The 19,125-nt window shown below is 36.9% G+C and overlaps 1 protein-coding gene across 1 annotated transcript in view; it reads right to left on the reverse strand.

Moving 5' to 3' along the window:
- The window catches only part of si:dkey-28b4.8 (sarcoplasmic/endoplasmic reticulum calcium ATPase 2), a 44,052-nt gene that overhangs the window by 18,545 nt on the left and 6,382 nt on the right, over positions 1-19,125 (reverse strand). Inside the window, exons 7-21 of the mRNA XM_051703152.1 lie at positions 16,913-17,079; positions 15,916-16,071; positions 12,264-12,405; positions 11,814-11,980; positions 11,541-11,629; positions 10,650-10,752; positions 10,419-10,550; positions 7,088-7,213; positions 6,603-6,824; positions 6,334-6,445; positions 4,875-5,116; positions 4,333-4,553; positions 3,701-3,903; positions 2,847-2,932; positions 2,446-2,579 (exon numbers count right to left, since the gene is read on the reverse strand). Of these exons, the coding sequence (XP_051559112.1) occupies positions 2,446-2,579; positions 2,847-2,932; positions 3,701-3,903; positions 4,333-4,553; positions 4,875-5,116; positions 6,334-6,445; positions 6,603-6,824; positions 7,088-7,213; positions 10,419-10,550; positions 10,650-10,752; positions 11,541-11,629; positions 11,814-11,980; positions 12,264-12,405; positions 15,916-16,071; positions 16,913-17,079 (2,302 nt within the window). The remainder of the gene's footprint in view (positions 1-2,445; positions 2,580-2,846; positions 2,933-3,700; positions 3,904-4,332; positions 4,554-4,874; positions 5,117-6,333; positions 6,446-6,602; positions 6,825-7,087; positions 7,214-10,418; positions 10,551-10,649; positions 10,753-11,540; positions 11,630-11,813; positions 11,981-12,263; positions 12,406-15,915; positions 16,072-16,912; positions 17,080-19,125) is intronic.

A 19,125-nucleotide genomic window follows, 5' to 3' on the forward strand; every position in this document is an offset into this window, starting at 1 on the left:
ATGGTCTAGCTCCACAGTACTTAAGTGACCTTCTACCACGCTATATTCCACCACGTTCATTATGATCGCAAAACTCTGGCCTGTTAATAGTTCATAGAATATCAATATCCACAAAAGGAGGTAGATCCTTTTCATATTTGGCTCTTAAACTATGGAATAGTCTCCCTAACACTGTTCAAGATGCAGACACACTCACTCAGTTTAAGTCTAGACTAAAGACTCATCTATTTAGCCAGGCATACACCTAATTTATCCTTAAACTCACAATTAGGCTGCTTTAGTTAGGTCTGCCGGAACCAGAAACATTGATCATATCATGCCAAACATAACTTCAGTCTATTACAATGGACTTCAGAGGATGAACTGATGCCAACTCCAACCATAAGACATGGGATACATCATATGCCATTTCCTGAACCTTGGACTTATGATAGACCTCACCGAAAGTACCGGCCGGTTGAACTGCGATACACCTAACTGATCTCTGCCTGCATCACCTCGGTCTAATGATGGACTACACTCTTGAAATGGAATACACAGACTATCAATTAATTGCCAACAAAACCCTTCATCAGCTAACTAACGAGGACAATGCATCTATGTGAACTTCTGCAGTAAATCCAGGATGAACTTCAAAGACATTAGTCATTAATCTTACAGTTCATACAAAATCTTTGTTTAAACACTGACCCTTAACACTTAATTAGTTTAATAATTTTAAACCATGACTTGCACTATACATAAATAATATTGGCATTATATTCATGATGTTAGCCAGAGGGCAACTGGCCCCCACAGTGAGCCTGGTTTCTCCCAAGGTTATTTTTCTCAATTCACCAACATCTTATGGAGTTTTATGTTCCTTACCACAGTCACCTTTGGCTTGCTCACAGGGGTTCTAAATACAATTATTTTTTAATTACTTACTTTTAAACACAATTCACAATCGTATTTTATCAAACTACACAATGATGACTCTAAGATATTATAGATATTACAGTTTAATTTTTTTGTTAATGCATGATTTTCTATAAAGCTGCTTTGAAACGATGTGTGTTATGATAGGAACTATACACATAAAAATTACTTGACTTGACAAACAAAATTCATGGAATAGTTGATCCAAAAATGAAAATCCTGAAATTGTTTACGTCATTCCAAACCTGTATGAGGTTCTTTTTTCCGTGGAAGACAAAAGTTGAAGCTTGTCATGTAATCTAAGCTGAGAAAAGCATTAGTAATGATTCATGCCAAGTAATGGCATGCCTTCTAGTCTAGACTTGCTGTGATGTATTTATAGTTTTTCACTTTTCTTATAATTATTCCAGTAAACTATGACTCACATAGCCTTATAAACAATACTTAAACCTTTCAAAATATGAAAGTAGTTTAAAATGGACCATCATAATTCATGCAGTTGTTTTGCAACCTATAAATATTTTGATTATTATTTTATATTATTATATTGTACAGTATACACACTCACTGAGCACTTTATTATGAACACCTGTACACCTACTTATTCACGCGATTATCTTATCAGCCAGTCATCTGGCAGCAGTATATTGCATAAAACCATGCAGATACGGGTCAAGAGCTTCAGTTAATGTTCACATCAACCATCAGAATGGGGAAAAATGTGATCTCTGATTTCGACCGTGGCATGATTGTTGGAGCCAGATGGGCTGGTTTGAGTATTTCTGTAACTGCTGATCTCCTGGGATTTTCACACACAACAGTCTCAAACAGAGTTTACTCAGAATGCTGCTAAAAACAAAAAACATCCAGTGAGTGGCAGTTCTGCGGACGGAAACACCTTGTTAATGAGAGAGGTCAATGGAGAATGGTCAGACTGGTTCGAGCTGACAGAAAAGCTACGGTAACTCAGATAACCACACAATTGTAGTGAGGAGAATAGCATCTCAGAATGCACAACATATCGAACCTTGAGGCGGATGGGCTACAACAGCAGAAGACCATGTCGGGCACTTTATTACTACCATAGTGTTCCTAATAAAGTGCTCAGTAAGTGTAAGTAATATGGGATTATTATATATCCATTATATTACATTTTAAAAATATATATTAAAATATATATAATATATTGCATTTATATATACATATATATATATAGAATAATAATGAATTTTACGTGTATATTGGTTATCAGACACTTGAACATAAAAATAATCTGTATCGGCTGAAAAACCAATATCGGTCGATCTCTACTATTTTTATATGGCTTTTTTAGTAATTTTGGAGTTTGACAGTGCAAGTCTTTATTCCATAAAGCTTTGACATGGCTATACCAAGTGAAAATACATATTCTTCACATGAAAATAAGCATATGTCATTTTTATTTGTGACAGCATTTCTTAAAACAGCAATGAATAGTGCACAATGCTGAGAAAATGCTACACTAGAATGTAGGTTTTATGCATGTACCTGTTGAGGGCATTGCACATCTCTATGGTGACCAGCACAGACAAGGCCATAGTCATGGGGTATGGAGACTCAAACACTGAGCACTGCACTCCAGCAAACTCAGCATGACCTTCACTGCACTGCAGATAGTGAGACTGAAAGGAAGCATCAGAGAGAAACTTTTTTACACGACTGGCTTGCTTGGTCAAACGCATTTTGTAATAATGCAGCAATAACAATTAATGAAAATGTCAATACAGTATTAAACATCTGTTTACATTTTCCTTTACAAGACAAAACAAGCCACTAAAAACCCAGTTATAGAAAACGGAGAGAAAGAAAGAAAGATGAGGCCAATTCCAATTACTTATTGCAATTATATTCAAATCAATGATTATGTTTTGTGATTTTGTTTTTGTTACCAGCTGATAGAAGCTGAGCTTTGGTCCATCATGAGCGGCCATGAACCACCAGGCAGCAGCACCAACTGTAGCTGCCCCTACATAACCTTCAAAGACCAAGAAAGAGAAAGAGATACAGCTTAAAGGGATATTCCTGGTTCAATACAAGTTAAGCTCAGTTGACAGCATTTGTGGCATAATGTTGATAACCACAAATATTTATTTCGATTCATCCCTCCTTTTCTTTAAAAAAGAGAAAACAAAGTTATAGTGAGGCATTTACAATGGAAGTAAATGGGGCCAATTTTTGGCAGGTTTCAAGACAGAAATGTAAAGCTTATAATTTTATAAAAGCACTTACATTAATTCTTCTGTTAAAACTTGTGTATTATTTTGAGCTGTAAAGTTGTTTAAATCATCGTTTTTACAGTCCTTTTAGGGTTCACGGCATCATGTTACATTGTCATTTCAACAAAGTTGTAAAATTGTCTATAACTTTACACAGAAAAAGTAAGTAAGCTACTTTATCACACTAAAAGCATTTTAACACGCATATTGTTCACGTCTTGTGGTTATACTTTTGAAACAGTGAGTATTTTAATGTTTACGGACTGGCCCCATTCACTTACATTAAAAGTATCTCACTGTTACCTTGATTTTTTCTTGAAAAGGAACGAGTCAAAATAAATGGTGGTAATCAACATTATGCTACCAATGCTGCTGATTAAGCTTAACTTGTATTGAACCCGGAATATTCCTTTAACAAATACATTTGACCTTCAATACATTAACTCTTCATTTTGAAAACATGTCACTCTATCTACAGTACATAATGGCAGGTTTTAATGTGCTTGACATCTGTTTGATTGACTCACATCCAATGATGAGGTATCTGCAGAAGAGCCACCCAGAAATAAGAGGTTCTTTGGGGGAGCGTGGAGGGCGGGACATGATGTCCAGATCAGGGGGGTTGAAGCCAAGAGCAGTGGCTGGGAAGCCATCCGTCACCAGATTGACCCACAGCAGCTGGACTGGGATGAGAGCCTCAGGCATACCCAAAGCAGCTGTGAGGAATATACTGAGAGAGAGAGAGAGAGAGAGAGAGAGAGCGAGAGAGATACAGTGGTTACTGGGGTTGTCACAATACCAAAACTTCAGGAGTCAATACTAATACTAGTGAAATAATGCAATTCTCAATACCAATTTTGAATTGCACCCCAAAAACTAATATAACTGAACATATTTCCTTATTTAAAATGTAAAACATTTATATAAATATTAACAAATTAAATTAAAACAATGGCCTGAATGCAGCCACATTTCAGTCATCATACAGCACGTAGGTACCGAATTGAATCTACTAATACTGTGGAATAAAACGTTTTGTTACCTTTTTTTTTTTTGTATCGACTTTTTCCGAAGCACCATTATTTTTAAGTTACAGTACATAACTACTGGTTACCAGATTGCTGAGACTGGCATGGAATAAGAGTTTCTGTGGACTCACCAGACTACTTCTCCGATGTTAGAGGAAATGAGGTAGCGGATGAACTGTTTCATGTTGTTGTAAATAGCTCGGCCCTCCTCTACTGCAGCCACGATTGTTGAAAAGTTATCGTCGGCTAAGATCATCTCTGAAGCAGATTTAGCCACTGCTGTGCCTGAGCCCATGGCAATGCCAATCTCAGCCTTTTTCAGAGCGGGAGCATCATTCACGCCATCACCCGTCTAAACAGAGAAAGAAAGAAAGAAAGAAAGAGTGAGAGTTCATTCTCAGATGCATCAGAATGGATTAGCTTTACAATTTCAATGCAATGTTTTTGACTTTATCTGTATGTGTTTTTTATGAACCAGTCACAAAATGTTTGGACCCTGTTTACACCTGTATTTAGCACTGACCCGAAATGCATAATACAAGGTGTAAATGGGGTCTTTCTGTAAGCGTGTGAGTGATAAAATGCAGTTTCTTTTTATTTTTTGGCAGCTTTGATTGGGTGGACCAGAGCCACCCTGACCCTTTATTATCTTGCTCCTGCTAGAAACACTCACCATAGCCGTGATATCACTGAGGCTTTGCAAATATTCAACGATGCGGCTCTTGTGTGTTGGCTCAACTCGGGCGAAACAGCGGACAGTGCGACAGGCCTGACGCTGCAGATGGGGTGGCAGCTCATCAAACTCCCGTCCAGTGAGGCCACTCCCGAATGGACCGCCCTCAGCCTCCTCTTCCTCCTGATCCGTTATGATGCCCACACGACGACAGATAGACAAGGCTGTGCCCTTATTGTCACCTTCACAAACCAACACAGACAGAGAATCTCAGATTGACTCACTTTCATACATATTTGTGATTGTGTTGGAATGGATGCTATCTGAGAAAAATCACATTCAGGGGTTGCAGCGACTGCTCGACTATTCCAGTAGGTGATTCCTGTAATTCTGCCACTAGTGTTGACTAGTCATGGATCACATGATATCAGTTGCGCTTGTATATATTGTCTATATGGGGACAGCAGTGTAATAACATGAAACTGTATTTGCACATGTATTAAAATACATTTGGTATAATGCAAAAGTGAAAATAAAGTGAAATGCGAGCATAAAACTGGAGCATGTTAGAAGTAAATCACGCTTTATGGAGCTAGAACAATAACAAAAGGATTTGAATGCAATGCAATGCAATGACTACATTTGAAGTCTAGACATGTGACATTTAACAAAATAAAAGATTTCTGTGGCATAATTTATAAGTCTTATTGTTTTAAATCGTTTAGAGGTTAAATTAGTTGTAAATATTCAAAGTACAAAATTAGTTTAAAATTTTCAGATTAAGAAGAAATTTAGAACTCAGTAATTCAGATTGTAAAACAAATTAGGTAAAAAAATGGTCAAATTCAGTGTTCAAAAGGGAATATGTAATTTATGTCTACATAGAACCACACCAGAGAATTCTGACAGCTCTGTGATTGGTCAAAATGCTGAATACGGCTATTCTGATATAGTGTAATTTCAAATTTCCCCTTTTGGACACAGAAACTTGACCATTGGCCTAATGTGTTTATGGTCTGAATTTCTAAGATCAGAATTTGAGAGATTTGCATTTGAAGTTCTGAATTGAACCTTTAATTTCATCTGAATATGTAAAGCTAATTCCACCTCTAAAAAATTAAAAACCAAATATCTGCAAATTTATAAAAGGCAGCACAAAAATCTTACATTTTGATTAATATTATGTCCTGAATACAAATGAATTTTTTTTAGATACAAATACTTTAGTCATTGTTTTAGCTCCATAGTGCTTAAGCTCTGAAATGGTCTGAATTCATTGGAGTGTTTAAATGCAAGCCAAAATTCTTGCGAACACCCTAAAACTAATCAAGTGTCGGCCAAAACGTGACAGACATCGTGAGTGGGACATGACTGTTTTTACACCGTTTTTACACAATTTTAGATTCTCACGTTTCTTATGCATCTTTTATAAAAAATAAAAAAAAAAGGTTTAATGCACCTGTTATCATTATGACCCGTATGCCGGCCTGTCTGCACATCCGCACTGCATTCAGCACCTCTTTCCTGGGCGGATCTAACATTCCCACACAGCCCACGAATGTCAAGTCCGACTGAGAGAGGCACAAAGATAACAGATCAGGTCGTGTCATTCGTATTTGAATTTGTAAACATTTTTGGTAAATTCTTTAGGGACAGAAGTCTAGTTTTACAATGTAATGTCTTGATACTTATGCTCTTGTTGAAGTTTATCTCCATCAAGTTGCTCACCTCATATTCTATGAAGCCTGCAGAGTTCTCTAAATTCAGCGTTCGAGGGTCTGGGGGAGAGTCCCTGGTTGCCATAGCGAGGCAGCGTAGTGTATCACGACCTGAGCCCCATTCTCTCACTGTGCCTAAGAGTTGCTCCCTGAGGTCAGAGGTCAGTGGCACCCGTGTACCACCGCCTACCCGTATCCAGTGGCAACGCTCCAGCAAGCTCTCTGGCGCCCCCTGTTAGTTCAGGATCGTGAGATAAAATGTTTGTAGTAGGATGGATAGTGAGAGTTTTCACAGGCACTAAGACATGTTCAATAGGCAGTTAAATGTCATCTTATTACATAATTGTTTAAAAATATTTGTTCATGCTAAAATAGGTTGTAAAGTACATTTTGCTAGAAATATTATTAGGGTTATATTCAAACCATTTCAGTGATCATATTACTAAAATTGAAAAAGAAATGGTTGGAAAAAGACAGGAAAGATGGAAGCCAGACCTTGATAAACATCTTGGCCCCTGAAGCAGAGCGAGTGAGTTTGTTTGGAGAGCAGAAAACAGACATGGACTTCCTGTCTCGAGAAAACTCCAGAGTCAACTCCTTCCTCATTAACTGCTTTATAACCTGAAAGAGAAAGAAAGAGAATGTGTGTAAGAAAAAGGTGGAGGGAATACATTTTAATGAGTGTACTGTTCATACATAGTGGTTCACAAACACATTCTGCAATTAAAATCCACTAAATACATGCAAGCCATTGAACACACATTACTTGGCACACGTGTAATCAGGCACAAATGTTGTACACACTTGCTTTGAAAAATCTGTATCAGGGTTGAGTAGTAGTTAAACCTGAATTATATAATTTCTGCGACACTAGTGCACCAAACGGCATTGCAAAAATAAACTTTGTTTTCAAAACAGCTTTGTGAATGTGCCTCCCATCTGCTGTTGGTCAAACAAACAGATAGTCCCGCCCCCAACTCACACCATTGGTTGAGTAACATTGTTTGGGCGGGTCTAAGCACGTCGCTCAAAACAAACAGAGCAATTTTCAGAAACAATTAAACAGTTGTCTCTGCATATTAAGCTGGGATAGGAGAAAGTATTTTAACACAGAAAAAATGGCATACTTCAGCTTCAACAAAAAGTAGTGATGCTACTAACTTAACTAAATTTTTTAGAAGCGTTACAGTAGCTCAGCTAATTTCACAATAGTGTAGCTTTTCCAGTATCGAGCTGCATTGTCCAACGAGTAGCACTGAAGAGTCACAAAACGCAACATTTTTCACATTGTATTGCCAACACAGCAATACAGCAAAGTGAGCACTCAAACATACTCAACACCAAAACCGTCCTCTCTCTCTCATAAGTTGCGGTGAGAAATCCAAATCGTTCAGGTCAATAAGTTCTTTCAGACAGTTCATGTAAATGAACTGGTTAAAATATACGATTCACTTTTATTTAGCATTGGGAACAGCAGTTCATTTAAGTGAGTCGGTTTGTTCGATTGGTTTATGTAAATGAACTAGTTCATGTAAATGATTCAATAATTCAGTAGTTCATATAAACTAATTTAGCCAAAAAGTCACTGTCTACTTTTATGAAGCAAAAATATTTATTTAAATTTCTGCAGTTTATTACTATATTTCAACTAATTGTATAAAGTAGGGTGTTATTATATGCTAAAGTAGTAGCTGTTATTTTATTAAATAAATAATAATAAATTATATCATATGATCGATATTTAAAAAATATTTTCTTCTTTAAATAGCTTCAATGCAGTTAGTCTCAGCCTCAGACGTCACGTCCACGGACCGTCCACAGTCCGTTCTCTAACCATGTGATGCTTATAGCATACAAAACTGGAATCCACTTTCTCTATCTACTCAGTGCAAAACTGATTGGCTGTTTCAATGGAACTTCCGTGAGTAGAAGCACACAGGACTTTTCATCACTCTGCCTGGAAGCCAAGATGAGTTCACAAGGTTCTGTGTTAATACAATGAGCACTTTTGAGGACGAAATAATCACAGAATTTGTCCAAGTTTGCCAGGTTAGTGACATCAAATATTTTAAAGATATTCAGAGTTTCATTTGAGGCACGTAGCAGAAAGTAAAGCGGATATCCACGAGCAGAACTGCATTTTCTGCTTTGTTTACTTGGTTATGTCTGTGAAATGTCGGCTATAGAGCCCAGACCTATGCCTTAGTCATTTGTCTGGTTATGCTAGACTACAATGTAGTGAGCTACTTGTGTTATTAACTTCTATTGTAACTAATCATATATATATATATATATATATATATATATATATATATATATATATATATATATATATATATATATATATATATATATAAACAAAATTTATTTTCTCACCTTTTCTCCCCAATTTGGAATGCCCAATTCCCAATGCGCTCTAAATCCTCATGCTGGCGTAGTGACTCGCCTCAATCCAAGTGGCGGAGGACGAATCTCAGTTGCCTCCGCATCTGAGACCGTCAATCCGCACATCTTATCATGTGGCTTATTGAGCGCGTTACAGCTGAGACGGCATCCACACACAACTCACCACACATCCCACCGAGAGCGAGAACCACATTATAGCGACCACGAGGAGGTTACCCCATGTGACTCTACCCTCCCTAGCAACCGGGCCAATTTGGTTGCTTAGAAAACCTGGCTAGAGTCACTCAGCATGCCCTGGATTCGAACTCGCGACTCCAGGGGTGGTAGTCAACGTCAATACTCGCTGAGCTTCCCAGGCCCCCACTAATTATATTTTTTAAGAGTAGTTTGACTGTAGTTTAACTCCTTTAAGTTATGAGTAGCTGGTAGCTTATGAAGCTACAGTTTCAAAGTAACTTCCCCAACACTGATTTGTACAAAGGATGTGCAAAACTACCAATATTCATAAGCGACTAGTTGGTCGGTTGTTTGAACGACTAGTCGACTAGTCAATGTTAAGGATAATAATGTATAATTAGGCTCGTTATGGTCATGTGACCCTGATCAGATGCATTTCAGAGGGATATACGGACGTTATGCACAACACTTCAACATGGTAACGAACAAATATTCAACAAATAAAAAGGCTAAATAACTATTTAACTAAATAACTATTGTATTACACAAAACTATCAAAGTAAGAAATAAGAAAGGCTTCAATAAAGAACAGCACAAAACCGCTTATGCGCATCCTAAATGCAGAATGACACGCTTCAATGTAAACAGAGTTAATGAGAGTCTTAGGGAAATCCTTGCTGCACATTTAAAAGCGCAGAACTAATTTGTACACATTTGATTTGTTGATATATTACAAATGTTTTTTGAAAAAGTTTTTTTCTCTCTCAACAAGACAACATACAGTATCACACAAAACAGCGGAGCCTACTACACTTCACAAATAAATATGAAAGTATAATCTATAGACATGTATATATTTATTTAAATGATGGGAGTTTTAAATCTGTGGAAATCTGCCAAGAAGATTATGTATGGGCCTACATGCTTAGAACAGCATGAATTCAATTTTTAGCTAAATTTGCAACAACTGGTGTTGTTGCCATGCTGTTCACCAGAAAAACTTGTCAACTAAGGCGCAGCTCACACAGAATGCATTTTTGCATTTTGTCCAATTTTTTTAAATTGTGGGTTAGTGTATAGTACAGTTCATAGTACATTAGCAACGGTGTTCCATCGATCAGTTGCACTCTCTCTAGCTGTTTTAATCCGTCCTGTAAATGCCATACTGTATAACATGCATTACTTGCTGGTTTAGCTAGTATCCAATGCAAGGTACTAGCATCCAAAACACATGAACACTCACCGAGCAGCAGGCTGTGGCTCTTTCAGCAAGTGTGAGGCCTCTCAGGTCAGTGTCAAACACGTTCATCTTCTCCACCAGACAACACAGAGCCGTTTCAGTTGCCTCTCCTACTTTCTCAAACACCCCTTTACTCTGTGATTTTGAGTGAGATAGGAAGAATCAGAGAGAATGAGGACTGTATTGCATCATAACATCAAAATAACTAAGTTACGTGTACATGTCTGCACACACCTCATTGTAGTCCAGCGAGGAGTCATTACACAGGGCACAGATAGAGGCCATTTCCACCAGACCCTCATACTGACTGCAGCTTACTGGTACCCCATTCTTATACCTAGAACAGACAGAAACACAGGGAGGGAGGGTTTGGAGGAGGACTGCATGAATTAAGGAGAAAATAATGGGTATAGTGAGAGAAAAAGATTGATTAGGAAAAGAGAATGAGGGAAAAGCGAAGAGTCACGGAGTACGAAGAGAACACCGCAAGTTAGTTCTGAGAGTTAAAGGTATAGTTCACCCAAAAATAACAATTCTCTCATCATTTACTCACCCTCATGCCATCCCAGATGTGTATGACTTTCTTTCTTCTGCTGAACACAAACAAAGATTTTTAGAAAAATATTTCAGCTCTGTAGGTCTATACAATACAAAGTGAATGGTGACCACAACGTTCAAGCTCCAAAAATCACCAAAAGGCAGCATAAAAGTAATCCATACGACTCCAATGGTTAAATCCATAACTTCAGAAGTGATATGATAAGTATGGGTGTCCTTTTTTTACTATAAATCTCCATTTTCACTTTTACATTCTGACAGTGAAAGTGTTAAAAAAGGATTTAAATATTGTTCTGTTTCTCACCTAGAGTGATTGCATCACTTCAGAAGACATATGGATTACTTTTATTCTGCCTTTATGTGATTTTTGGGGCTTCAAAGATCTAGTCACCATTGACTTGCAATGTATGGACCTACAGAGCTGAAATATTCTTCTAAAAATGTTTGTTTGTGTTCAGCAGAAGAAAGAAAGGAATTTTTATTTTTGGGTGAAATATCCCTTTAATGCAAGCAACCACGAGTGTGTGTTTGAGTCAGCGAGTGTCTTTAGATGTGAAATAAACTCACACTTCTCCTTCAGGGGCGTAAGTAGATCCAGTTATTGTAAACTCGTTCAGTAGACACCTCTCACCCACGACAGTGTCCACAATAAACATCTGAACACACATAAACACACATGCACAGCCATGCAAACACTCACAGTTAGTATGTTCGAACAGAGAAGTATCATTCCATGTTATTGATCTTTATGATGTCTGTTAATAATCCTAAAATATTATATATTCCACAATGCATCTGTTAGAGCCATTTACATATTCTATATTTCCCTATCTCTCTCACCCTGCAGACGGACATCTGGTTGGTGGTGAGAGTGCCTGTCTTGTCAGAGCAGATGACGGAGGTGCAGCCGAGTGTCTCCACAGATGGGAGGGAACGGACTATGGCATTTTTGCGGGCCATGCGACGCGTGCCAAGCGCCAGGCAAGTGGTGATAACAGCAGGAAGACCTGTAAAACAGTAGAAAAGACTTCAGCAGTGAGTTACAAGAACAAGTGGAGCAAACTGTACTTCACCCTCATAAGTATAAACCTTTTTTGAAAATAAAGCTCCTATGAAAAACAATGTTATTATTGATTTAAAAAAATTCAAATTGTAGGCCTATATGAATACTATTTTATATGAATATTAGCAGCTGTTGGTTAATAGTTGAAGGACAAGTGTTCCTGAGAAAAGGACACTGTAATCATTTAGCTAAAGCAGAGAGAAAGAAATAGTGTAACATTTGCACACCCTCAGGAATGGCAGCTACAGCCAGGGCCACGGCGATCTTAAAGTAGTACACAGCTCCACGCAGCCAGCTGCCTCCATGCACGGGGTCACTGAAGTGACTGATGTTAATAGCCCACACTGCCACACAGATCACTGTGATCACCTTCAGACCGACAGAGAGAGAATGATGCAAGCAAAATAGTTACTTTCTACAAAACCTCTGGGCATTTGTTTGGAAATTATTTGCAACTGTATTTTTTATATTTATTTATTAATCACAGAGGGTGTATCCAGAATAGACTATACTACTATATTAATAAAATACTGGACTATATAAGGGAAACCAGGGCTAGTTGTCACACAGGGAAGTTGTCACAAAGGTTATATCTCAGTAACAATAAGTCAAAAGTCCAATTGTGCAAATGTGTGTTATCAAAATATTGTTGTCACAAAGGTCAACGTGTGATCAATGATTTGTATCTTTTTCCCTGGGCAAGAACGATGAAAATGTTTCAACTTGTAAATGTCTATGCAGAAACTGACTTTAAAAAAAACCTACCCTGAAAAATATTTACTTGAGTAAAAGTGTGACAGCTAGCCCTGGTCTCCCGTATACTGTATTTTGTCAACTACTATAGTTTTTCAATTACTATAGTTTTTCGGTTCAAGTAATATGCCCACTGAATTGTTGAAAAATAATGCACACTCCAAGGTGGTAATGTGGACACGATGTGAAGCGTGCATGGATGCCGCGGTGAATACCGTGAGCCTTCACTCACGCTAACGCTCTCTGTGGTAACACGCTCAGCAAGCCACGTGATAAGATGCGTGGGCTGACTGTCTCAGAAGTGGAGGCAACTGAGATTCGTCCTTCGCCACCAGGATCGACGTGAGTCACTGCGCCACCACAAGGAATTAGAGCACATTGGGAATTGGGCATGCCAAATTGGGGAGAAAAGGGGATAAATCCACACTCAATAAAAAAATTTGAACTAGCAACAGAGACTTGTGCTGTTGTTAAGCACTTATTGGAGTAAAACAGTAGTGTGTGTGTGTGTGTGTGTGTATGTATGTGGGCAGGTTTAAGTGGTTTACGAGGACATTGTTTTAGGTTATAAAATGGTAATTACAAGGGTATTATGCTATAAATGTGGTTTATGAGGACATTTCTAGTGTCCCCATAATTCAAATTACTTAAAAAAAAAAAACACATACTAAATTATGTTTATTTTGAACATTTAAAAATGCAGAAAGTTTTTTGTGAGGGTTAGGTTTAGTTGTAGGGTTAGGGGATAGAATCTATAGTTTGTACAGTATAAAAATCATTATGTCTATGGAGAGTCCTCATATGGATAGCCACACCAATGTGTGTGTGTGTGTGTGTGTGTGTGTGCGTGTGTGTGTGTGTGTGTGTGTGTGTGTGCGTGTGAGCGGGAGAGAGGGAGAGAGAGAGAAACTGAGAGAGATCACGTGAGATTACCTGTGTTTGCAGCGGCTCTCGTCAGCAGTTACATCGGTAGCAGCAGCATATTATTGTCGCTTTTCTGTTGCTAAACAACTGTTTACAAGTTAACCCCACTGAGTCGCAATGATGATATGAAGCCTATTTGTTGCTCTACAGTATGTTTGTGTGTCCATGTGTGAGAGTGTGTGTTCGAGCAAAAGAGAGGGGGAGCGCAAGGGTGCTTTCCACAGATATAAATAGTTATTTTGGATTATATAGAAACTGTTGTATCGATCAAGTCACAGGGGTGTGTTGACATCAAGTGTCTGTTTGTTGGTCGCGACACAAGCCTCTATGTGTCTGTGTGTGTTTGTATGTAAGTTTGTCAGCGTTTGAGTGTTGGTGTGTGTAAGAGAAAAAGAGAGTAGGAGCGCAAGGGCACTTTCCAAGTAAAATTTTAATAAATGTAAGATATTATAGACATTGTTTATCATCCTTATCCGATTTACTGAAAGGTGCTGTAAGCGATTTCAGCCATTCTACTTCCACGAGACTGAGCTATTGGATTAGCCACACCCCCTCTTTCCAAAAGCCGAACTCCAAAGATACCAAAATGAGCTTTATTGAGAGCAGAAATGGTTGTTAAAAAAAACAACAGCAACAAAATAGTGCCCTCAACTGACAACTGTTATGAGCAACATGGCATAAAAATGCATTATGCCTTAATAATTTGCTGCAACTACAATACTATGAGAACGCGCAAAATGATTGACAGACAGAAAGTGTTTGACTGTTTACAGAGTCTAAAGCTGTCACAGAGACCGGTGAGATATCTCATGACACTTATTTCATTAATAGCTTTCAGGGAGTAGGAATATTTTTGCATACCTTTCCATACATTTTTTTTTAAATCGCTTACAGCACCTTTAACCAATGTGTTTGTTTTATATGATTATTTTGCTGTGGTAGCCTGTACGGCTGTATAACTTAAATAATTTGGCGAAGTGATATGGAACCGTTATGCGGTTAAGACCTGGAACTTCTTCATAGCTGTGCGTTAACTCAAAAATAATTGCACACCTTAGAACATCTGTCAACCAGTTAGAATCAAGCATTCAACAGACCCGTAGTATAAGAAATGATAAGCGTGTGCTATATTGTTGACTTTTGCATGTTGCATGTTTCAGAAATAAATATGATTATTTTGCATTTTTAATCCAATTTTATTTAAAATATATTTTGCCAGTTCGATCAAGTAATCAATCAAGAAAGAGATGTTAAAAATCAGTTAATATTACTTCCAGTTCATTTGTCTAACTGGAAATGGAAGGTCAAGTCTGAATACTGCACATTTTGGCAATTCAATAGTTTGCATGTTAATGTAATTCTTGAATAGAAGTGAAGGTAAATAGATTTGGCTCACTGTCCATAAAACAGGGCTCAAAATCTACATCCCTCCACTCTACATATGATTACTCTAGCATTTTGGTTGGATTAAATAAACATGCTCCTCCCAAACATTGTTTAGAAACCCCATATGTAGCAAGTCATCTATTCCATCCATGCATTACATTTTCATACTGTGCAGAGTATAAACGCTGCATGAAATACTGTTTACCAAAAATGTGCTTTATGTGGTAACATCTAAATTAACGGGTTTGATTGAAGTAAAAAATATTATTTATCGGTAACACTTTACAATAAGGTTTCATTGATTAACATTAGTTAATGCATTAGGTATCATGAACAAACAATGAATAATACACTGTATTTTTACAGCATTTAATACTCTTTGTATGATAGTTAATAAAAATACAATTGTTCATTGTTAGTTCATGTTAGTTCATAGTGCATTAACAAATGTTAACATATACAGCTTCTGATTTTAAAAATGTATTACTATACATTGAAATTAACATTAAACAAGATTAATAAATGCTGTAAAAGTATTGTTCATTGTTAGTTCATGTTAACTAATGCTGTTTAACTTATGTTAACAAATGGAACCTTATTGTAAAGTGATACCTATTTATCATGTCTGAATCCACCTGAATGCATTAAGCTCCTTAATGTAACATTTAGATGTTACCATTTTTACAGTGTACTGGAAAAATAATATGGCGCTATTCTGAACAACGCCAAAGTGCCTAGCTATTGGAGAAACAAAATAAGTAAAGGTAAGAAAGAACAAAAGAGAGAGTGCAGAGAATAGAGGGAACATATCCGTACCTTTGAGAGCTGCTCTCCAAACTGGTCTAGTTTCTGCTGCAGAGGGGTTCTCTCTGGATCGGTGGCTGCCATCTCATCTCTGATCTTCCCAATCTCTGTGTGTACACCTGTGGCCACTACCACACCTATTGCTCGCCCTGCTGCAATGTTTGTCCCCTACATAAACACATACACAGACATACACAATTAAAAAATGCATGGAAAGGCTTGAGATGAGAAACATTGTCATTGTCAGTGACAATAACTGCAGTTGTTACATCTCCAACAGTAATTACAACAAGATCAGGATGTATCCAGAAACTAAAATGAACACTTTTCAATTGCAGAATTGGCTTTGGCAAGTGAATAAACATAATTACTGGTCAATTCCTGATGTAAAACCATCAAAACAAAATAATGAGGAACAAAATCATGTTGGTTCAAGATGTTTTTGTGGCAAGTGGTGTTTCACAAAGTGTCTCATACATCTCACGGTTCGCTGATTGACAAAATGGCCTTTGTCATAGGAACAAAAATATATTCAGTATTTAAAAAATGTAAGTGATTAAAGTGATTAAAAAAAAAATTTAAAAAAACACCAGGCTTGTTTCATTACTCATTTTGGATAGATCCTTCAGGTCACTGCTTGTGTTTCTGTCTACTGCTGTCCTTAAATGGCCAGACATCTATTAGACTTTCTCAGCAGAGTCTTTGAAGCTTGTACTCTCTGGTCATTATCCACTGAAGAGCTCAAAGCTTGTGTGATGTGATGACTAAACAATACGGGTGATGTTTTATTCAACACAGGGCTGGACATAATCCAGTACCACACACCCAGGGTTATCAACCAGGGTTCTTGGACCCCTGGGGGTCAATGCACTCACTGTACAGGGGCCATGGACTGATATATATTAAGCATATTGTCTCTGAAAACAAACAAAAAAGCCACACTCATTTTAAATGAGAACTAAAAGTATTTAACAAACACACACACACACACAGTTCTGCAAAGTCTTACAGAAAAGAGCATGTTTTTCTTGTCCTGGTTGACGGCGCGTGGGTCAGGCACTGGGTCTGTGTGTTTCAGGATGGATACAGACTCCCCTGTTAGGATGGACTGGTCCACTCTGAGAGTAGTAGAGCGTATGGAGGTCAGTCTGATGTCTGCTGGGACTTTATCACCAACTGGAGGGAAAAAGAGGGCAAGATTTTGCATCACTGGCTTAGAATATGAATTAAAAACATAATTAGTGCTTCTTCAAAGAATCTTGCAACAGACCTCATTCTTAGATTATTACTTTTTTCTCTTTATACTTAAAATATCTATATATATTATTAAACATATATAATATTCAAACATATTGAATATTTTATAATCAAAATGTTTAGAGCGGCCCTTTGACACTCTCTGAAGTTTTATTAGGCTACATCAAAAGTAATTAGTAAAATAGTTATCTATGATTTACTGAATGAGTTCTGTTGTGTGAATTATTGTAAAAAATATTGACCACTAAGGCTCACTGTTGCATTTCTGCAACATTTAGAAAAATTGTCTCATATTTATGTAAGTTTACATTTTTGGGGATTTTGCTATATTTCTATCACTAAACATAAAAATTATTTTTAAAAAATAAATTAAAAAAAAAAAAACATTGTAAAAAACACACACAAAAAAAGGATATTTTAATTGTCAATTTTGCTACAGTGAATCTCTGATTGTTTAACAACAACACTGCTGATTAGCACCTCATACATTGAAATCTATCTTTAGAAACCAATGTCAGTCAAGATACAGGTGAAAGATGCAAAAAAAGGACATCAACCTTATTTTTATTTATTAGCTATGGGATTCTAAGAATAGACCTTTGAGTGGCGGGCCAAGAGAATTCAGAGACTGTGCCTTAACCCTTTCTGTCAAATCTGATACTAAAGACCACAAAAAAACTTCAGAAATGGCTTCAGATGAATATATGTATGTACGTATTCAGAGTTGGATAAGTTACTCAAAATAAGTAATCTACTACAAATTACTGATTAGTTCTCTAAAAATTTTATCAGATTACTGATTACTTAATCTAAAAGGTAATCACATTACTAATTATTTTACTTTTAAGTTACTTTCTAATTTACTTTTTCTAGAAAGGTTTTTGGCTTTCCTCTCATTCAAAATGTCTATATTTCCTCTTGATTCGTTGTCACACACTTCAGCTGTCACAGAAACGCTAACAGACGTACACATGAATTCATATTTTAAATGTATTATACATATTACTCTATTGCAAACAATATACTTAAAAGTAATTACTTTAATTGAAAGTCAGTAACTGTAATTTGATAAGAATTTAAAATGTAATGTGTTACACTACTTTTTTTACTTAAAAGTAATTAGATTACAGTAACTAATTACTCCATAATCAGATACACCCAACACTGTACATGTATGTTTTTAAATGGATAAGAAGATTTACTTTGAAGTAACCAAATTTAAATTACAAATGTGACCAAAAGGAGGATAAAATTAGGTTGATTGCCAATTAGCAGTAAGTGCCAGCTTTAAATGAGGTCACACAATTAGAACTTTGATGTGAGTTTTCAAAGCAACATGAGGCAACTAACAGAGTTCCAAAGACAAAAATAACAGGTGCCCCAATTGCAGATGCATCAGTTTCCAAGACTGCAAGACAACCCGATGTGTCCCCACAGACTCCAAAGATGACAACATATGCCAAAATTAGGGATGCACCAATACTGAAAGTTGATAATTATCATAATGACTGATAACCAATAAATGGCCAATTTATAAATCTTTGCTACTTTGTAACGTAACAAAAATTAAAACACACTAAAAACATAAATGTCTAAAATATATGGTCACAATATATCATGCATCAGTAGTCAAAACTTGATTGCGGACAAGAACAGTGGCAGCAATTCAAAAGCTCACCAACAATGATGGTTAGATATTTCTCAAAAATGCACAGAATTTAATCAGAACCTCTGTGAATTTGTAAACCTGGAATGTATGGTAGTCCTGTCAATCAGAAACTCTTTTTATCAACGCACAAAAATTACCTGGTGTAACTAGCATAAAACCCAAACACCAATGCAATGGAATTTTTTTTTTTTTTCCAGACATACAGAATGGATTTGTTTGGAGAAAAGCCACAGAATGCCTTCAATCCACACAGTCAGTTGCCAGTTTTTAAATATGGTGGGGGACTTGTGATGGTT

The sequence above is a fragment of the Myxocyprinus asiaticus genome, chromosome 7 (assembly GCF_019703515.2).
Source record: "Myxocyprinus asiaticus isolate MX2 ecotype Aquarium Trade chromosome 7, UBuf_Myxa_2, whole genome shotgun sequence".
Taxonomy (NCBI): Eukaryota; Metazoa; Chordata; class Actinopteri; order Cypriniformes; family Catostomidae; genus Myxocyprinus; species Myxocyprinus asiaticus.